Source organism: Capricornis sumatraensis, chromosome 22 (assembly GCF_032405125.1).
Source record: "Capricornis sumatraensis isolate serow.1 chromosome 22, serow.2, whole genome shotgun sequence".
Taxonomy (NCBI): domain Eukaryota; kingdom Metazoa; phylum Chordata; class Mammalia; order Artiodactyla; family Bovidae; genus Capricornis; species Capricornis sumatraensis.
The window spans coordinates 5,287,998-5,309,908 of NC_091090.1; the positions used below are offsets into that span (position 1 = coordinate 5,287,998).

General features: G+C 36.2%; 1 protein-coding gene across 1 annotated transcript in view; it reads right to left on the reverse strand.

The window, feature by feature from the left end:
* Positions 1–21,911, reverse strand: part of KHDRBS2 (KH RNA binding domain containing, signal transduction associated 2) — a 747,046-nt gene that overhangs the window by 67,363 nt on the left and 657,772 nt on the right. Inside the window, exon 7 of the mRNA XM_068960975.1 lies at positions 17,003–17,085. Within this exon, the coding sequence (XP_068817076.1) occupies positions 17,003–17,085 (83 nt within the window). The remainder of the gene's footprint in view (positions 1–17,002; positions 17,086–21,911) is intronic.

Here is a 21,911-nt window from a genome sequence, read left to right on the forward strand (position 1 = left end):
TAGTGCAATTGTGTGGTAGTTTGAGCATTCTTTGGCATTGCCTTTCTTTGGGATTGGAATGAAAACTGACCTTTTCCAGTTCTGTGGCCACTGCTGAGTTTTCCAAATTTGCTGACATATTGAGTGTAGCACTTTCACAGCATCATCTTTCAGGATTTGAAACAGCTCAATTGGTATTCCATCACCTCCACTAGCTTTGTTCATAGTGATGCTTTCTAAGGCCCACTTGACTTCACATTCCAAGATGTCTCGTTCTAGATTAGTGATCACATCATCATGAATATGTCATATGATAATAACAGAAGAGTAGTGTGTATCAAGATCTGGGTTCCCATTTTTTGATTGGGTCATTTATTTTTCTAGAATTGAGCTGCATAAGTTGCTTGTATATTTTTAAGATTAGTTGTTTGTCAGTTGCTTCATTTGCTATTATTTTCTCCCATTCAGAAGGCTGTCTTTTCACCTTGCTTATATTTTCCTTTGTTGTGCAGAAGTTTTTAATTTTAATTAGATCCCATTTGTTTATTTTTGCTTTTACGGGGATGACCCAGAGAGATGTTATGGGGAGAAAGGTTGGAGGGGGGTTCATGTTTGGGAATGCATGTACACCCGTGGTGGATTCATGTCAATGTATGGAAAAACCAATACAGTATTGTAAAGCAAAATAAAGTAAAAATAAAAATTAAAAAAAAAAAAAAAAAGATCTGGGTTCCCCCTCTGGTGAGATATTTTCAAACAGCACCAGACCCACTGTCTGTGTAGAAGTCTGTAGATGTGTGAGAAAGCCATGAATGGGGAAATATCTAAAAAATATATATATATATGTAAGTTCAAACTCATTGCTGACTGTAGTTTAAGACATAAGAGAACTGAATTACAAAATAAGGATGAGTCTTTCATTCTCATCAGGAGACTCTTTAGTTCCTCTTCACTTTCTGCTATTAGAGTTGTGTCATCTGCATAACTGTGGTTGTTGATATTTCTTCCAGCAATCTTGATTCCAGCTTGTGATTCACCCAGCCCAGTATTTCACATGATGTACTCTGCATGTGAGCTAAATAAACAAGGTTTCAATATACAGCCTTGTCACACTACTTTCCCAATTTTGAACTAGTCTGTTGTTCCACGTCTGGTTTTGTTGCTTCTTGACCTGCATACAGGTTTCTCAGGAAACAAGTAAGGTGGTCTGGTATTCCCATCTCTTTAAGAATTTTCCACAGGTTTTTGTGATTCACACAGTCTAAGGCTATAGAGTAGTCAATGAAGCAGAAGTAGATGTTTTTCTGGAATTCTTTTGTTTTTGTTTTTTTCCATGATCCAGTGAATGTTGGCAATTTGATCTCTGGTTCCTCTGCCTTCTCTAAACCCAGCTTGTATATCTGGCAGTTTTTGGTTCACAGACTGCTGAAGTCCAGATTGAAAAATTCTGAGCATGACATTTCTAGCATGTAAAATGAATGAAATTGTACTGTAGTTTCAACATTCTTTGGCATTACCCTTCCTTGGATTTGGAATTAAAACTGACCTTTCCTAGTCCTGAGTGCAGCACTTTAACAGCCTCACTTTTAGGATTTTAAATAGCTTACATGGAATTCCACTACCCCCACTAGCTTTGTTCTGCCCAAGGCCCACTTGACTTCACACTCCTGGCTTCTAGGTGGAATAACATACTATTGTGGTAATAGGGGACATTATTATTATTATTATTATGCAGTTCTTCTGTGTATTCATGTCACCTGTTCTTAATGTCTTCTGTTTCTATTAAGTCCTTACCATTTCTGTTCTTTATTGTGCCCATCCTTACATGAAATATTCCCTTGATATCTCCAATTTTCTTGAAGAGATCTCTAGTCTTTCCCATTCTATTGTTTTCCTCTATTTTTTGCATCATTTACTTAAAAAGGCCTTCTTATTTCTCCTTGATGTTCTTTGGAACTCTTCATTCAGTTGGGTATACCTTTCCCATTCTCCCTTTCCTTTCACTTTCTACTTTCCTCAGCTATTTGCAAAGTTTCCTCAGACAACTACTTTGCTTCCGGCATTTCTTTTTCTTTGATGTCGTTTTGGTCACATCCTCCTGTAAAATGTTACTAAGTTTCATGCATAGTTCTTCAGGCTCTCTGTCTACCAGTCTAATCCCTTGAATCTCTTCATTACCTCCACTGTATAATCATAGGAATTTGATTTATGCCATACCTGAATGGTCCATTGATTTTCCCTACTTTCTTTGATTTATGCCTAAAGTAGCAATGAGGAGCACATGATCTGAGCTACAGTCAGCTCCAGGTCTTGTTTTTGCTCACTATATAAAGCTTCTCCATCTTCAACAGCAAAAAATATAATCAATTTGATTTAAGTATTGAACATCTGATGATGTCCATGCGTAGAGTCATCTTTTGTGTTAATAAAAGAGCGTTTGCTATGACCAGTGTGTTCTCTTGACAAAACTGTAAGCCTTTCCCCTGCTTTACTTTGTACCACAAGGCCAAACTTGCCTGTTATTCTGGGTATATTTTGATTTCCTACTTGTACATTTCAATCCCCTATGATCCAAAGGATGTGTGTGTGTGTGTGTGTGTGTGTGTGTGTGTGTGTGTGTGTGTGTATGTGTGTTAATTCTAGAAGATGTTGCATATCATCACAGCACTGGTCAACTTCTGCTTCTTCAGCATCAGTGGTTGGGGCATAGACTTGGATTACTGTGATGCTGAATGCTTGGCCTTGGAAATGAACCAAGGTCATTCTGCTGTTTTTGAGGTTGCACTCAAGTACTGCATTTTGGACTCTTGTTGACTATAAGGCTACTCTAAGGGCTAATATTTCTTTTAAGGGATTCTTGCCCATGATATTAAATATAATGTAAATCTGAATTAAATTCATTTATTACAGTCCATTTTAGTTCAGTGATTCCTAAGATGTCAATGTTCAATCTTGCCATCTCCTTCATGACCTAACACTGCAGATTCCTGTGAAATATCAAATACCATGGCTGATGTTAAACTTATAGCCTAAACACAATAGCTAAGCAATTTTATTTTTTCCTGTTTATTAGTATCCTTTGGTCAGAGCCCTTTGAAAATCATGCAAATAGCTCACTATATTGTTATTATATTAAAGCATGTTCTCTCTGGATTATTTGGGTATATAGCAAGTCTGTTGAATCAATAAATCAATTTAGATTTTTCAGACAGTATTTATCAGTCTTTATATCTCAAGCATCTGGAATTAGCAGATATGATTTTGAAGCCAACATTCACTACTTTATGAACAAGGGAAAGTCATTTAACATTTTTAAGCTTCATTTTTTTTTTTCTGCCTCATGGTATTGCAAGGATTAAATGGGATAAAGTCCTAGACAATTAGCATAGAAACTAGCACAAAACTAATGCTAGTTATCATGAATCATGAGTTCCAAGCAGTCTCTGAACAACAGAACAGTGGTTTCCACCGTGGATGCCCTGACTCTCAAGGAGCTAACCTGTGCCAGGGGATTCAAGAAGATATTAGTTCACAAATGTATAGCTTTATGTTCATGTATATTGTGAGTTTTTTAGTATAAATTCTTTATAATTAATAAAATACAAATTTAAAAGCACTGCTGTTTCCATAGCAAATGCATGTCATTATATCGTCAAGCAACTGACACTAATATATACAATGAACTGTCATCAAAGTTTGATAATCATTGTGGATGTTGTGTAAGGTCTCTTCCATTTTCATCCCCTTCTTCTACCCTTCCCTTCACCCTGCTCTATACCCAAGATGACTGCTGGCAACTTCATCTACTCAGTTTCTTGTCCTTTGCCTCCTAATGGGTTCAGCCAATGGGAGCAAAGTGAGGTCAGGATATGAACACCTGAGCTTCTTCTATGTTGGTTGGCCATGGCTGCCACTCTGATTCAAAGGAGAGGAGCCTTTTCTGTTAGGACAGCTCTCTGACAGTTTTCCATCTTCCTTCCATTCCTGGATTTTGGTGGTAAACACCTTGCCCCGTGATATACTCTAAAAAGGGTTTCCTCATTAAGCTCTCTTTAAACTTTCATAATTTGTTTCATTTTTCACCTGACAGTTGTAAATATTCCAAGAGGGTCTCATTTCTAGACAACTTTGGAAACTATTGTCTAATATATGTGAGATGGACCTTTATGTTTCCTCCCCTAGCATATTCCTCCATTAATCTAAAGAGAATTATTTTCCTAGTTTGTGTGAATTAAACACTTGATCATACTTCAAGGAAAGCAAAGTCTTTCATTTTTATATTTGCCTATTACAATTCTGCACTTAGAAATTTATATTTAAAAATTACAAAATCGTTTTTTAATGCTACCAAAAATAATCTTTATTATACAGAAATATATAAAAATTTATATGTTGAATACAAAATCTTAACATTTCACATTCAAGTTAAAATCTTATAAGAATTAAAGATCAGAGTTGGTCTTTTGACTTTCATTTGCAAAATTACTATTTGCCTCTAAGTACATGAAAGTTACTTTTTTTCTCTATCTATTTGATTTGGTGTAGAGTTTTGTTTGTGTTGGGGAAAAAAACAAATTGTTGGTAAAGACTTGTGAATTTATGTAATTATAGAGGATTGAATTCTGAAAATGTTAATGACTTTGAGGAGTAACAAAAAATAAAATATCAGAACATAAACAGAATTTAATATTTGATCTAATTAAAGGTGTTGATCACAGGATGTAGCTTGTCTCAAGCCATAGAATTCAAGTAATTGAGCTTCCCTGGAAACTGCAATGCTAGCCCTGCAATTTGAAACTTGTATAGTAATCTTATAAATCTATTTCTTTACTTTTCCTTCTCATAGATGCAGGAAAAGAGAAAAAAGATGATTGGAAACCCTCCATATCACTTTCATCTTTATCAGACCTTAACATGTTATTTAGTTGAACTGCCTCCTAAGGAATTTTTAGTAAAGCCCCTTTTATGATCCTTTTGAAATTTTCCACAACTAATTAACAACATCTTACAAGACAGTTGGGGGCTAATTGATGTTTTATAGTTTCTGAACTCCAGGTTAACATTTGTAGGGCTGTTACTTTGTGAACTTCCTTTAGATTATCTACTAAAAATGAAATAATTATTCCATTTAGGCAACTGCCAAATCTGATTTTAAAATCTCCACAAATTCTGTATTCACTTGTGCTGAGTAAATAGTCAATTAAAACCCATTTTATCTAAATATTTTTTTTCCTTTTATCACAGTTCTGCTAAGTCACACAAACCTATAGTTTTACCTTCAAAGTTCTAAATCAGTGTTTCTTCTGATTTTACCACTACAGTGTCAAAATAATATCCATATTATTTGTAAATAATGGAGATGCTTTACGATCACATATTTCTCTAAAAGCTTTCTCCATTTGTCTCCATAAATCTAAACAATACTTTATTTTTAATATAAATATATTTATTTTAATTGGAGGTTAATTACTTTACAATATTGTATTGGTTTTGCCATACATCAACATGAATCTGCCATAGGTATACACGTGTTCCCCACCCTGAAACCCCCTCCCTCCTCCATCCCCGTACCATCCCTCTAGGTCGTCTCAGTGCACCAGCCCCAATCATCTAGTATCATGCATCGAACCTAGACTGGCGACTCATTTGATATGTGATATTATACATGTTTCAATGTCATTCTAACAATACTTTAAAAAGTCCAATTAAAGAACCACCAGCTGAAAACAGAACCAATTTCAAACTGATTTTTGTAGAAAGTAAACTTTTATTTCTAATTCTTAATACTGGTTTATTCTATAATAGTTGTTTCACTTATAGTAATTTACGTATATATGCAGCTTGCACATGACTCCTTCTCCAACACATTCTTAGGAGAAAATGTTAAAATACATGTACAAACTGAAAAATATATATTGTCACTGTATGGTGACTATACTCTCTGACACAAGTAATCATTTAACAAGTGCTTAATTATTATTGAATACAAAGTACTAATATCACTGTAGTTAATTTCATGACCTTTTTCTTTCTGCTTTAGCACTAAGATATCTCAGAAATACATAAATATTTTGTTGGTAAAAATGATACATGTAATTCCAAATATTGTATTCTCTTTGAGGGATAAGGCTCTTGTTTTTAATCCCGATCTTGTAGATACCTCTCAGGTCTCACATCCATGCTTTCTATGATCATCTGTTCAGCACACACATCATGAAATGCTCAAAGATAGATGTGAAAGACAAGAGGATGTATGAGACTAGGATTATAGGCAAGTAGTTAGAGTGAAAAGGGACAGGTACATAAATAATCCCAGCACAAGGCAGAGAAATGTTGTAAAGAAATAAAGATATGATGCTGAGAAATTCAGCATAGAAACAGATTGTTCACAAATATAGATTTAACAAAAGACTTCAGAAGTATTGGTTTTTGAATTTGGTGTAGGAATGTGGGAATAATTTACCCATAAAATATTGAATGGATAAGAAATGGAAAAGAGAAGGTAGCAGAGTGCATAGAAAATATATTTTACATATAAATTATATTCCATAAATACAAAGTGATTTTCAGGTTATTCTATATAGCCATTTAATTTTATACGTGTGTGTGTATTCAGTTACTTCAGTCAGACCCATTGCAATCTTATGGACTGTAGGCCACCAGGCTCCTCTGTCCAAGGGATTCTGCAGACAAGAATATTGGAGTGGGTTGCCCTGCCCTCCTCCAGGGGATATTCCTGAGTCAAGGATTGAACCCACATCTTATGCATTTTCTGCATTGCAGGCAGTTTCTTTCCTGCTGAGACACTGGGGAAGCCAAATTTTATTCATAATTATATTTAATTATTCTAGTATTCACTTTTCAAACATTCAAGACAAGTTATTATAATCTCCATTTTTTTTCTTCTTGAGTAAACCAAATCCAATTAAATCTAACCAGAATAAAGATGCAGAAAGTCATTCCAAAATTTCTACAAGTTGAATGTAACTGTAGAGCTACATAAAGAAATCATTTTACTCTATTTTAGCAGTGTTCACAGTATGTGGTAATTATGTTTTCTGCCAACAGTTTCTGAAACATGGTACAGAACTTTATTATCACTGTTCTCTTGCACTAATATACAGTGATGAATTATAAATTTGATTGAAGATATTACCAAGTATTTTAAATAGCCAATTTGCAAACAGTAATCTATTTAGGGTTTGTGATGTGATGCAAAGGTTCTCCCCCACGCTAAGTAACTGCTGAATTCCAATGCGTAATTGGAACAATTAAGTTATTACCTGAAGCAGTAGCTCTTGGTTCATGATGCCTCTTTTATTTACCCTGCTACAAAGTAATCAAGAACTCAAAGTTGAAAATGGTCATTTCCTTAGTGATATCTTAAGTTACATTGAGCTTTACAGGCATATGTTCACATGAGTTTTTTTTTTTTTTTCTAATTGTCTAAAGTGGTTTCCCTAAGTAGAATTCCCTGTCAGTCCTTTCACTATGCTGTCTCTCAGCCCATGAAACATTCACTATGTAGATGTCCTCCACTACTTAATGAACTTAAAGTGGTTTCTTTCTTTGCCATTTCCCTCCTCCAAATATTACTTAATGCATTCAAATCTTTTTGGGTTCCAATAAACTGATCAGTAAATGATCAGTATTATCATGATTTTATGACAATTAGTCCTATTGTGTTTCTGTGAATCATATATGGGGTGAAACATTTAGCTAATATTCACATGGATTCCTACTTGCCCATGAAATTTGTAATTTATTTTCAGAAAAAATAATACATGATTAACTTTTCTAAAGATGTATTTGTTTTATACCAACTTTATTCATAATTGCAAAACATAGAAATAACTCAAATGTCCTTAAACTGGTGAATGAGGACACTGGTACATCCTTACAGTGAAATGCCACACCATAGTAAAAAGAAAAAAACACTAATACACACAACAACATGAATAGATATGGAGTGAATAAGAAGGCAGATTAAGAATTCTATACTTTTTATTGGTTCTTCTTATATGACATTCTAGAAAACTATAGTGACAAAGTGAATAATGGTTCCCAGGGCCTCGGGTGTGGAAAATGTTAACCCTAAAGACCACTATGGAAATATTGGGGTTGATTAAAAACCCCTATATCATAATGTTGGCATAATAATGGATTGTATTGGTCAAACTTGTACAACAACTGTAGCCTAGATGGACAAATTTTACCATATGTAAATATAATACTTCAATAAGTCAAACTTTCAAAAAGTAGAAATTAATTTTATCACAGATTGTGAGTATATATGGACAGATTTATAAGATATTCATTAAGAAAGGGAATAATTCTTTCTTTGCTTGTTTTTTTTTTTAATTGTAATTCCCTTTTATTGTTGGTGACCCCTCCAGTTCCTTCATATGAAATTTTTATGAAAATACGTTTTCTCTATGTAAGAATTGCAGGTTATTTGAGAACAAAAATGAAGGGAAAGGCTTGAAGAAATACCATTTCTACAGACTGACTATTTGCATCCTAAAATTCATATATTGAGCCTGTAATTCACTTTCTTAAAAGCATATTATATTAGAGTTGATTAACAACATTGCATTATTTTCAGGTGTAGAGAAAAGTGATTCAGTTATACATATGTATGCATCTATTATTTTTCAAATTATTTTCCCATTTAGGTTACTGTACAATATTGAACAGAGTTTCGTGTGCTACACAGTAGGTTCATGTTCATTTAGTTCAGTTCAGCCATTCCATCATGTCCGACTCTTTGCAATCCCATGGACTGCAGCACGCCAGGCTTCCTTGTCCATCACCAACACCCAGAGCTTGCTCAAACTTATGACCATTGAGTCAGTGACGCCATCCAACCATCTTATCTTCTGTTGTCCCCTTCTGCTCCTGCCTTCAATCTTTCCCAGCATCAGGGTCATTTCTAATAAGTTGGTTCTTAGCATAAGGTGACCAAATTATTGGAGCTTCAGCTTCAATATCAGTCCTTCCAATGAATATTCAGGATTGATTTCCTTTAGGATTGACTGTTTTGATCTCCTTGAAATCCAAGGGACTCTCAAGAGTCTTCATGTTGGTTATCCATTTTAAATACAGCAATATGTACATGTCAATCCCAAATTTCTAAACTCTCTCTCCCTTAACTCTTCACCCCTGGTAACCATAAATTCATTCTCTAAGTCTGTGATTCTGTTTCTGTATTGTAAATACATTCATTTGTATAATTTATTTTAGATTGTGTGTATAATCAGTCTCATATGATGTTTGTTTTGTCTGGCTTACTTCAATTAGTATGATAATCTCCAATCTATTCGTGTTGATGCAAATTAGATCATTTGGTTCTTTTTAAGCTGAGTAATATTCTATTGCATATATGTATGAATTTTTCTTTATTTACTTATCTATTTTCTGTCAATAGGCATTTATGTTGCTTCCATGTCTTGGCTATTGCAATAAGCATTGGAATACATGCATACATTCAAATCATGGTTTTCTCTGGATATAAGCCTGGGAGTGGGATTGCTAGATAATATGGTAGCTCTTTCAGTTTCTTAAGGGACTTTCTTATTATACTCAATAGTGGTTTCACCAATTTACATTCCCACCAACTGTGTGGGAGGACTTGCTTTTCTCCACACCCTCTCCAGCATTTATTGTTGACAAGTATTTTTTGGTAATACCGATTCTGACTGATGTGAGGCGATACCTCCTTGTAGTTTTGATTAGCATTTCTCTAATCATTGAAGACCTACAAGACCTTTTAGAACTAACAAACATCCAAAAAAGGTGTCATTTTCATTATAGGGGACTGAAATGCAAAAGTAGGAAGTCAAGAAACACCTGGAGTAACAGGCAAATTTGGCCTTGGAAGGCAGAATGAAGCAGGACAAAGACTAATACAGTTGTACCAAGAAAATGCACTGGTCATAGCAAACACCCTCTTCCAACAACACAAGAGAAGACTAACATATGGACATCACCAGATGGTCAACACTGAAATCAGATTGATTACATTCTATGCAGCCAAAGATGGAGAAGCTCTATACAGTCAACAAAAGTAAGACCAGGAGCTGACTGTGGCTCAGATCATGAACTCCTTATTACCAAATTCAGACTGAAATTGAAGAAAATAGGGAAAACCGCTAGAGCATTCAGGTATGACCTAAATCAAATCCCTTATGATTATACAGTGGAAGTGAGAAATAGATTTAAGGGCCTAGATCTGATAGATAGAGTGCCTGATGAACTATGGAATGAGGTTCGTGACATTTTACAAGAGACAGGAGTCAAGACCATGGAATTCCCATGGAAAAGAAATGAAAAAAAGCAAAACGGCTGTCTGGTGAGGCCTTACAAATAGCTGTGAAAAGAAGAGAGGTGAAAAGCAAAGGAGAAAAGGAAAGATATAAGCACTAAATGCAGAGTTCCAGAGAATAGCAAGAAGAGATAAGAGAGCCTTCTTCAGTGATCAATGCAAAGAAATAGAGGAAAAGAACAGAATGGGAAAGACTAGAGATTCCTTCAAGAAAATTAGAGATACCAAGGGAACATTTCATGCAAAGATGGGCTCAATAAAGGACAAAAATGGTCTGGACCTAATAGAAGTAGAAGATATTAAGAAGAGGTGGCAAGAATACACAGAAGAACTGTACAAAAAAGATTTTCACAACCCAGATAATCACGAGGTGTGATCACTCATCTAGAGCCAAACATTCTGGAATGTGAAGTCAAGTGGGCCTTGGAAAGCATCGCTATGAAGAAAATCAGTGGAGGTGATGAAATTCCAGTTGAGTTCTTTCAAATCCTGAAAGATGATGCTGTGAAAGTGCTGCACTCAATATGCCAGCAAATTGGAAAACTCAGCAGTGGCCACAGGACTGGAAAAGGTCAGTTTTCATTTCAATCCCAGAGAAAGGCAATGCCAAATAATGCTCAAACAACTGCACAATTGCACTGATCTCACATGCAAGTAAAGTAATGCTCAAAATTATCCAAGCCACGCTTCAGCAATACATGAACTGTGAACTCCCTGACGTTCAAGCTGGTTTTAGAAAAGGCAGAGGAACCAGAGATCAAATTGCCAACATCTGCTGGATCATGGAAAACGCAAGAGACTTTCAGAAAAACATCTATTCATGCTTTATGGACAATGCCTTAAGCCTTTGACTGTGTGGATCACAATAAACTGTGGAAAATTCTTCAAGAGATGGGAATACCAGACCACCTGACCTGCCTCTTGAGAAATCTGTATGCAGGTCAGGAAGCAGCAGATAGAACTGGACATGGAACAATAGACTGGTCTCAAAGAGGAAAAGGAGTACGTCAAGGCTGTATATTGTCACCCTGCTTATTTAACTTCTATGCAGAGTACATCATGAGAAACGCTGGACTGGAAGAAACACAAGCTGGAATCAAGATTGCTGGGAGAAATATCAATAACCTCAGATATGCAGATGACACCACCCTTATGACAGAAAGTGGAGAGGAACTAAAAAGCCTCTTGATGAAAGTGAAAGAGGAGAGTGAAAAAGTTGGCCTAAAGCTCAACATTCAGAAAATGAATATCACGGCATCCGGTCCCACCACTTCATGGGAAATAGATGGGTGAACAGTGGATACAGTGTCAGACTTTATTTTTGGGAGCTCCAAAATCAATGCAGATGGTGATTGCAGCCATGAAATTAAAAGATGCTCACTCCTTGCAAGAAAAGTTATGACCAATATAGATAGCATATTCAAAAGCAGAGACATTACTTTGATGACTAAGGTCCATATAGTCAAGGCTATGGTTTTTCCTGTGGTCATGTATGGATGTGAGAGTTGGATTATGAAGAAGGCTGAGCACCGAAGAATTAATGCTTTTGAACTGTAGTGTTGGAGAAGACTCTTGAGAATCCCTTGGACTGCAAGGAGATCCAACCAGTCCATTCTGAAGGAGATCAACCCTGGCATTTCTTTGGAAAGAATGATGCTAAAGCTGAAGCTCCAGTATTTTGGCCACCTCATGCGTAGAGTTGACTCATTGGAAAAGACTCTGATGCTGGGAGGGATTGGAGGCAGGAGGAGAAGGGGACGACCCAGGATGAGATGGCTGGATGGCATCACTGACACGATGGACATGAGTCTGAGTGAACTCCGGGAGTTGGTGATGAACAGGGAGGCCTGGTGTGCTGTGATTCATGGGCTCGCAAAGAGTTGAACACGACTGAGCGACTGAACTGAAGTGAATCATTAGTACAAAAAAGATCTTCATGACCCAGATAATCACGATGGTGTGATCAGTCACCTAGAGCCAGACATCCTGGAATGTGAAGTCAAGTGGGCCTTAGAAAGCATCACTACAAGCAAAGCTAGTCTAGGTGATGGCATCCTAGTTGAGCTATATCAAATCCTGAAAGATGATACTGTGAAAGTGCTGCACTCAGTATGTCAACAAAGCTGGAAAACTCAGCAATGGCCACAGGACTGGAAAAGGTCAGTTTTCATTCCAATCCCAAAGAAAGGCAATGCCAACGAATGTGCAAAATTCTGCACAATTGTACTCATCTCACAGGCTAGTAAAGTGATGCTCAAAATTTTCCAAGCCAGACTTCAGCAATATGTGAACCGTGAACTTCCTGATGTTCAACCTGGATTTAGAAAAGGCAGAAGAGCCAGAGAGCAAATTGCCATCATCTGCTGGATCATGGAAAAAGCAAGAGAGTTCGAGAAAAACATCTATTTATGCTTTATTGACTATGCCAAAGCTTTTGACTGTGTGGATCACAATAAACTGTGGAAAATTCTGAAAGAGATGGGAATACCAGACCACCTGACCTGCCTCTTGAGAAATCTGTATGCAGGTCAGGAAACAGCAGTTAGAAATGGACATGGAACAACAGTCTGTTGCCAAGTAGGAAAAGGAGTACGTCAAGGCTGTATATTGTCACCCTGCTTATTTAACTTATATGAAGAATACATCATGAGAAACACTGGACTGGAAGAAGCACAAGCTGGAACCAAGATTGCTGGGAGAAATATCAATAACCTCAGATATGCAGATGACACCAAGCTGATGGCAGAACGTGAAGAGGAACTTAAAAGCCTCTTGATGTAAGTGAAAGAGGACTGCGAAAAAGTTGGCTTAAAGCTCACCATTCAAAAAAACTAAGATCATGGCATCTGGTCCCATCACTTCATGGGAAATAGATGGGGAAACAGTGGAAACAGTGTCAGACTTTATTTTGGGGGGCTCCAAAATCACTGCAGATGGTGATTGCAGCCATGAAATTAAGACACTTACTCCTTGGGAGAAAAGTTATGACTAACCTAGATAGCATATTCGAAAGCAGAGACATTACTTTGCCAACTATTGTCCGTCTAGTCAAGGCTATGGTTTTCCCAGTGCTCACATATGGATGTGAGAGTTGGACTGTGAAGAAGGCTGAGCACTGAAGAATTGATGTTTTTGAACTGTGGTGTTGGAGAAGACTCTTGAGAGTCCCTTGGACTGCAAGGAGATCCAACCAGTCCATTCTGAAGGAGATCAGCCCTGGGATTTCCTTGGAAGAAATTAGGCTAAAGCTGAAAATCCAGTACTTTGGCCATCACATGCGAAGGGTTGACTCATTGGAAAAGACTCTGATGCTGGGAGGGATTGGAGGCAGGAGGAGAAGGGGATGACTGAGGATGAAATGGCTGGATGGCATTACCCACTCAATGAACATGAGTTTGAGTGAACTCCGGGAGTTGGTGATGAACAGGGAGTCCTGGCGTGCTGTGATTCATGGGGTCGCAAAGAGTCGGACACGACTGAGGGACTGAACTGAACTGAACTGAATCATTAGTGATGTTGAACACGTTTTCATTCACCTATTGGCCATCTGTTTTTTTCTTCAGAGAAACGTCTGTTTAAGAGCATCTTCTGCCCATTTTGCATTGCTACTTTTATGATATTGAGCTGTGTGACCTGTTTGTAAATTTTTGAGATTAATCCCTTGCTGGTCACATAATTTGCAAATATTTTCACCCATTTTTTGGATTGTCTTTTCCTTTGCTTAGGTTTCTTTTTCTGTGCAAAAGATTTTGATTTTGATTAGGTCCCATTTGTTTATTTTCATTTTTGCGTCCCTTACTCTAAGAGACAGAAGGGAAAGTACATTGATATGTATTATGCCAAATAGCATTCTACATATATTTTCCTCTAATAATTTTATAATATCCGGTCTTACATTTAGATCTTTGATCAATTTTGAGTTTATTTTTGTGTATGGCATTAGCATGTAGCTATTCAGTTTTCTCAGCACCACTTATTGAAGAGACTGTCTTTTCTTCATTGTATATTCTTGCCTCCCTTGTCATAGATTAATTGAACCTAGATGTTTGAGTTTATTTCTGGGCTTTCCACGCTGTTCTATTGATCTTTATTTCTGTTTTTGTGCCAGTATCACACTCTTTTGATGACTGTAGCTTTGTACTATAGTCTGAATTCAGGCAGCCTGATTTATCCAGCTCCATTTTTCTTTGAATATTTATTTAACTATTTGAAGTCTTCTGCATCTCCACAGAAATTTTAAGATTTTAAAAAATTCTATTTCTGTGAAAAATGGCATTGGATTACCATTGAATCTGTAGATTCCCTTGGGTACTATAGTCATTTTGACAATATTGATTATTCCAATCCAAGAACATGATATATTTTTACTCCATCCATTTGTGTAATCATTTCTTTCTTTTCTCCTTTCATTCTTTGTTTCTTATATTTTTCTTATAGTCTCTTGTAGTTTTCAGAGTAAAAGTATTTTGCCTCCCTAGATAGGTTTATACCTAGGATATTATATTTATATATTTATTTATTTATTCATTTATTTATTGCAGCAATTGGATGGTTTCCTTGGTTTCTCTTTCTCATCTTTGTTAATGTGGAGAAATGCAACAGACTTCTGTGTGTTAATTTTGCATCCTGAAACACCAGTTAGCCAAATTCATTGATTAGCAGATGGCACCACCCTTCTAGCAGAAAAGAAAGAACTAAAGAACCTCTTGGTAAAAGTGGAAGGAAGAGTGAAAAATTTGGCTTAAAACTCAACATTCAGAAAACTTAGATCATGGCATCTGGTCTCATCACTTCATGGAAAATAGATGGGGAAACAGTGGGAACAGTGACAGACTTTATTTGGGGAGGGGCTCCAAAATCACTGCAGATGGCGACTGCAGCCATAAAATTAAAAGATGGTTGCTCCCTGGAAGAAAAGCTATGGCCAACCTAGACAGTATATTTAAAAGCAGAGACATTACTTTACCCATAAAGGTCACCATCTAGTCAAAGCTGCGGTTTTTCCATTCGTCATGTATGGATGTGACAGTTGGACTATAAATAAAGCTGAGCACAGAAGAATTGATGCTTTTGAACTGTGGTGTTGGAGAAGACTCTTGAGAGTCCCTTGGATTGCATGGAGCACTAACCTGTTAATCCTAAAGGAAGTCAGTCCTGAATATTCATTGGAAGGACTGATGTTGAAGCTGAAACTCCAATACTTTGGCCACCTGGTGCAAAGAACTGACTCATTTGAAAATACCTTGATGCTAGGAAAGATTAAATGTGGGAAGAGAAGGGGACAGCAGAGGATGAGATGTTTGGATGGCATCACAGACTCAATGGACATGAGTTTGAGTAAGTTCCAGGAGTTAGTTATGGAGAGGAAAGCCTGGTGTGCTGAAGTCCATGGAGTTGCAAAACGTCAGACACAACTGAATGACTGAACTGAACTGAACTGAGCTGTCTGGTGGCATCTTTAGGATTTTCTATGTATAATATCATATTATATACAAACAACGACGGTTTCACTCCCCTGCTCCCAGTTTGTGTTCCCTTTATTTCTGCTCTTTTATCTCTGATTTCTGAACCTAAGATTTCCAAACCTATGCTAAATAAAAGTGCAAGAGTGGAAATCCTTGTCTTGTTACCGATCTTAGAGAAAATCCTTTCAGTTTTTCAGCATTGAGTATGATGTTAGCTGTAGATTAGTCATATATGGCCTCTACTATGTTGAGGTATGCTCCTTATATGCCCACTTTCTGGAGAGTTATTGTCATAACTGAGTGTTGAATTTTGTAAAAAGCTTTTTCTGTATCCATTGAAATGATTATATGGTTAATATTCTCCAACGTGTTGATGTGGTGTATCACACATTGATTTGTTGATATTGAAAAGTCCTTGCATCCCTAGAATAAATACCACATGATCATAGTTTATGATGATTTAACGGAACTTGCTAGTATTTTGTACAGGAGTTTTTTCATCTATTTTCATCAGTGATATTGGCCAGTAATTTTCTTTTCTTTCTTTCTTTTATTTTTCTTTTTTTTTTTTTTTTTTTTTGCAGTATCTTTGTCTGGTATTGGTATCAGGGTACTAGTGGCCTCCTAGAATGAGTTTTGGAGTTTTGCTTTCTCTGAGACTTTCGGAATGATTTCAGAAGGACAGGTGTTAGTTCTCTTCTAAATGTTTTTTAGAGTTTGTTTGTGAAGCTATCTGCTCTTGTACTTTTGTTTGTTGGAAATTTTAAAATCAGTTAAAAGAAATAAATTCTTGATTCCATAAGATGTTTTAAGAATTTTTCTCTTTTCAGAACACTAATATTTTCCTATGTTTTGTCTTAAAAATAAAAAAATTAAATTTCTGGCAATATAGCCCCACTGGACAAGATATTTGTTTTTATTATTGTCTTAATTATGAATTCACTAAAAATTTCTAATATTAACAGTATTTTTAAAATATAAACTCACATAATGAATTGATTAGTTATGATAATCACCTAGTCTTAAAACTACATACTACTAGTTCATTATTACCAATTGCAAGATCATTATATTTCTCACAGTCTAGTAAATAATTTGATAATTCAGAGGGACAATAAATTAAATCCACTGCTAGAAACTCTCACAAAATGTAGCTAATATTCAGATACAAGAAACAAAATACCAAGATAAGAAATCATCCTGAGAAGGATGCTTTAGACAAAGTATACCTTACCTTTGTGCTTGGATGGCATAGCTATTGTCATAAGTCTCATAGATTTCATCATCATATTCACCCCCATAGCCATCATCATAAACCTGAGGCAAAAATGATAAAAAGATATATTAGCAAACAGTTTAACTGATTAATCTGTTTTTCATTAATGAGAACTTAACTTAGTTTTTATGTTTGTTTAGTCACTTTACATCATATTTTACTAGATAAACAATTTGTATGCAATGTTGAATAATATTTCATGGTCCAAATTTTAATATATACTATCCAAACTCAACATATCATTGAAGCATCAATGCCTATTCATGGATTTATTTAGAATTTTGATCAAGACAAATTAAAAAATCATAATATTTTGTTAAATGCTATGAGAGAATATGAATAGTTATGATAACCTAATGGTGACAATTATCTATTTGTTACAATGCTACTGGAATTTATTTCTTCCCATAATAATAATAATTAGACTGAATCTGAGATCAGGATTCTTAAATTTTTAGTTAAAAAAAGGTATAGTAATTATTGTTTTTTAAAAAAAGAAAAAATGAAAGGAGAAAAGGAAAAACTATAATGTATACAAATTATATACTCCAGTTGTACATTGTTCTTTTAGTGATTTAGTTTTGTTTTCCTTTGTGGTCATTGATTTTATTTAAAACTCTTGCCATCCATCTCGATTACTCTCAACTTCTAAGAAAACCTTTATCTTTTCTGCTTTGTATCTTTGTTGGTGCAACACTTTCTTTAGAATGTACTTCCATCCCACCCTACCAATTTTATAACTACATTTCAGTCTGGAGGATTGCAAATCTCTCCTTATTTTATTCATAAATTTAAACCAAAATATGTGCATTTTTCCACATTAATTTTGACTAAGATTTCTGAGTTCATTTAATCTGAAAACAAATTTAATCAAGACCTAGCTTCCCCTTCAGCCAATCTATCCCATCTGGAAGCTTCCATAAGCTTCTTATCCTTCTCCATCAGAGGGCAGCAGACTGAAAATCACAATGACAGAAAATTAACCAATCTGATAACATGGACCACAGCCTTGTCTAACTCACTGAAACTATGAGCCATGCTCATGCTGTGTAGGGCCACCCAAGATGGACGGGTCGGTGGAGAGGTCTGACAAAATGTGGTCCACTGGAGAAGGGAATGGCAAAATACTTCAGTATTCTTGCCTTGAGAACCCCATGAATGGGAAGAAAAGATAAAATGATAGGACACTGAAAGATGAACTCCCCAGGTCGGTAGGTGTCCAATATGTTACTGGAGATCAGTTGAGACCTAGCTCAAGGAAGAATGAAGAGACAGAGCCAAAGCAAAAAACAACACTAAGTTGTGGACATGACTATTGATAGAAGTAGAGTCCAATGCTATAAAGAGCAATATTACATAGGAACCTGGAATGTTAGGTCAATGAATTAAGTCAAATTGGAAGTTGTCAAACAAGAGATGGCAAGAGTAAACATAGATATTTTAGGGATCTTTGAAATAAAATTGACTGGAATGAGTGAATTTAACTCAGATGACCATTATATCTACTACTGTGGGCAAGAATCCCTTAAAAGAAATGGAGTAGCCACCATAGTCAATAAGAGTCTGAAATGCAGTACTTGGGTGCAACCTCAAAAATGACAGAGTGATCTTTGTTCGTTTCCAAGGTAAATCATTCAATATTACGGTAATCCAAGTCTATGCCCCAACCAGCAATGCTGAAGAAGCTGAAGTTGAACAGTTTTATGAAGACTTACAAGATTTTCTAGAACTAACAGCAAAAAATATGTCCTCTACTTGATAGGGGACTGGAACACAAAAGAAGAAAGTAAAAAAAAAAGAAAAAACTGGAGTAACAGGCAAATTTGGCAATCAAGTACAGAATAAAGCAGGGCAAAGGCTAATAGAGTTTTTCCAATGGAAGACTGGCCATAGCAAACACCCTGTTCCAAAAACACAAGAGAAGATTCTACACGTGGACATCACCAGATGGTCAACACCAAAATCAGATCGATTATAGTCTATGCAGCCAAAGTTGGAGAAACTCTATACAGTCAGCAAAAACAAAACTGGGAGCTGACTGTGGCTCAGATCATGAACTTATTATTGCCAAATTGAGACTTAAATTGAAGAAAGTATGTAAAACCACTAGACCATGCATGACCTAAATCAAATCTCTTATGATTATATAGTGGAAGTGACAAATAGATTCAAGGCATTAGATCTGATAGACAGGGTGCCTGAATAACTATGGATGGAGGTTCATGACATTGTACAGGAGATCATCTCCAAGAAAAAGAAGTGCAAAGTGGCAAAATGGTTGTTTGAGGAGGTCTTACAAATAGCTATGAAAAGAAGAGTAGCAAATGCCAAAGGAGAAAAGAAAAGATATACCCATTTGAATGCAGAGTTCCAAAGGATAGCAAGGAGAAATAGAAAGACTTTCTCAGTGATCAATGCAAAGAAATAGAGGAAAACAACAGAATGGGAAAGACTAGAGATCTCTTCAAGAAATTAGAGATACCAAGGGAACATTTCATACAAAGATGGGCTTGATAAAGGACAGAAATGGGATGAACCTAACAGAAGCAGAAGATATTAAGAAGAGGTGGCAAGAATACGAATTGTACGAAAAAGATCTTCACGACCCAGATAATCATGATGGTGTGATCACTCACCTAGATCCAGGGATCCTGGAATGTGAAGTCAAGTGGGCCTTAGGAAGCATCACTACAAACAAAGCTGGTGGAGGTGATGGAATTCCACCTGAGATATTTCAAATCCTGAAAGACAATGCTGTGAAAGTGCTACACTCAGTATGCCAGTAAATTTGGAAAACTCAGCAGTGGCCACAGGACTGAAAAAAAGGTCAGTTTTCATTCCAACCCCAAAGAAATGTGACACCAAAGAATGCTCAGACTACCAGACCTTTGCACTCGTCTCACACGCTAGTAAAGTAACACTTAAAATTCGAAGCCAGGCTTCAGCAATATGTGAACTGTGAACTTCCAGATGTTCAAGCTGGTTTTAGAATATATGCCAACAAAGTCCACAACTTGGAAGAAATGGACAAATTCTTAGAAAAGTACAACTTTCTAAAACTGAACAAGGAAGAAATGAAAAATCTTAACAGACCCATCACAAGTACAGAAATTGAAATTGTAATCAGAAATCTTCCACCAAACAAACGCCCAAGTCCAGACAACTTCACTGCTGAATTCTACCAAAAATTTAGAAAAGCACTGACACCTATACTACTCAAACTCTTCCAGAAAATTGCAGAGGAAGGTAAACTTCCAAACTCATTCTATGAGGGCACCATCACCCTAATACTAAACCTGACAAAGATGCCACAAAAAAAGAAAGAAAGAAAGAAAACTACAGGCTAATATCACTGATGAACACAGATGCAAAAATCTGTAACAAAATTCTAGCAAGAAGAATCTAACAACACATTAAAAAGATCATACCCCATGACCAAGTGGGCTTTATCTCAGGGATGAAAGGATTCTTCAGTATTCACAAATCAATCAATTTGGTACACCACATTAACAAATTTAAAAATAAAATTCATATGATTATCTCAATAGATGCAGAGAAAGCCTTTGACAAAATTCAACATCCATTTGAGATTAAAACTCTCCAGAAAGTAAAAAATAGAAGGAACATACCTCAATATAATAAAAGCTATATATGACAAACCCACAGCAAGTATTATCCTCAATGATGAAAAATTGAAAGCATTTCCCCTAAAGTCAGGAACAAGACAAGGGTGCCCACTTTCACCACTACTATTCAACATAGTTCTGGAAGTTTTGGCCACAGCAATCAGAGCAGAAAAAGAAATAAAAGGAATCCAAATTGGAAAAGAAGAAGTAAAACTCTCACTGTTTGCAGATGACATGACCTCTACAGAGAAAACCCTAAAGACTCCACCAGAAAATTACTAGAGCTAATCAATGAACATAGTAAAGTTGCAGGATATAATGTCAACACACAGAAATCCTTTGCATTCCTATACACTAATAATGAGAAAATAGAAAGAGAAATTAAGGAAACAATTTCTTTCACCATTGCAATGAAAAGAATAAAATACTGAAGAATATATCTACCTAAGGAATCTAAAGACCTATATATAGAAAACTATAAAACACTGGCAAAAGAAATCAAAGAGGACACTAATAGATGGAGAAATATACCATGTTCATGGATGAGAATAATCAATATAGTGAAAATGTGTATACTACCCCTTATGGCAGAAAGTGAAGAGGAGCTAAAAAGCCTCTTGATGAAAGTGAAAGAGGAGAGTGAAAAAGTTGGCTTAAAGCTCAACATTCTGAAAACGAAGACCCTGGCACCCAGTCCCATCACTTCATGGGAAGTATAGGGAAACAGTAGAAACAGTGTCAGACGTTATTTTTGGGGGTCTCCAAAATCACTACAGATGGTGACTGCAGCAATGAAATTAAAAGACGCCTACTCCTTGGAGGAAAAGTTATGACCAACCTAGATAGTATATTTAAAAGCAGAGACAATACTTTGCTGACTAAGGTCCGTCTAGTCAAGGCTATGGTTTTTCCTGTGGTCACGTATGGATGTGAGAGTTGGACTGTGAAGAAGGTTGAACACCGAAGAATTGATGCTTTTGAACTGTGGTGTTGGAGGAAATTCTTGAGAGTCCCTTGTACTGCAAGGAGATCCAACCAGTCCATTCTGAAGGAGATCAACCCTGGGATTTCTTTGGAAGGAATGATGCTAAAGCTGGAATTCCAGTACTTTGGCCACCTCATGCGAAGAGTTGACTCATTGGAAAAGACTCTGATGCTGGGAGGAAATGGAGGAAGAAAGAGAAGGGGACGGCCGAGGATGAAATGCCTGGATGGCATCACGGACTCGATAGAAGTGAGTC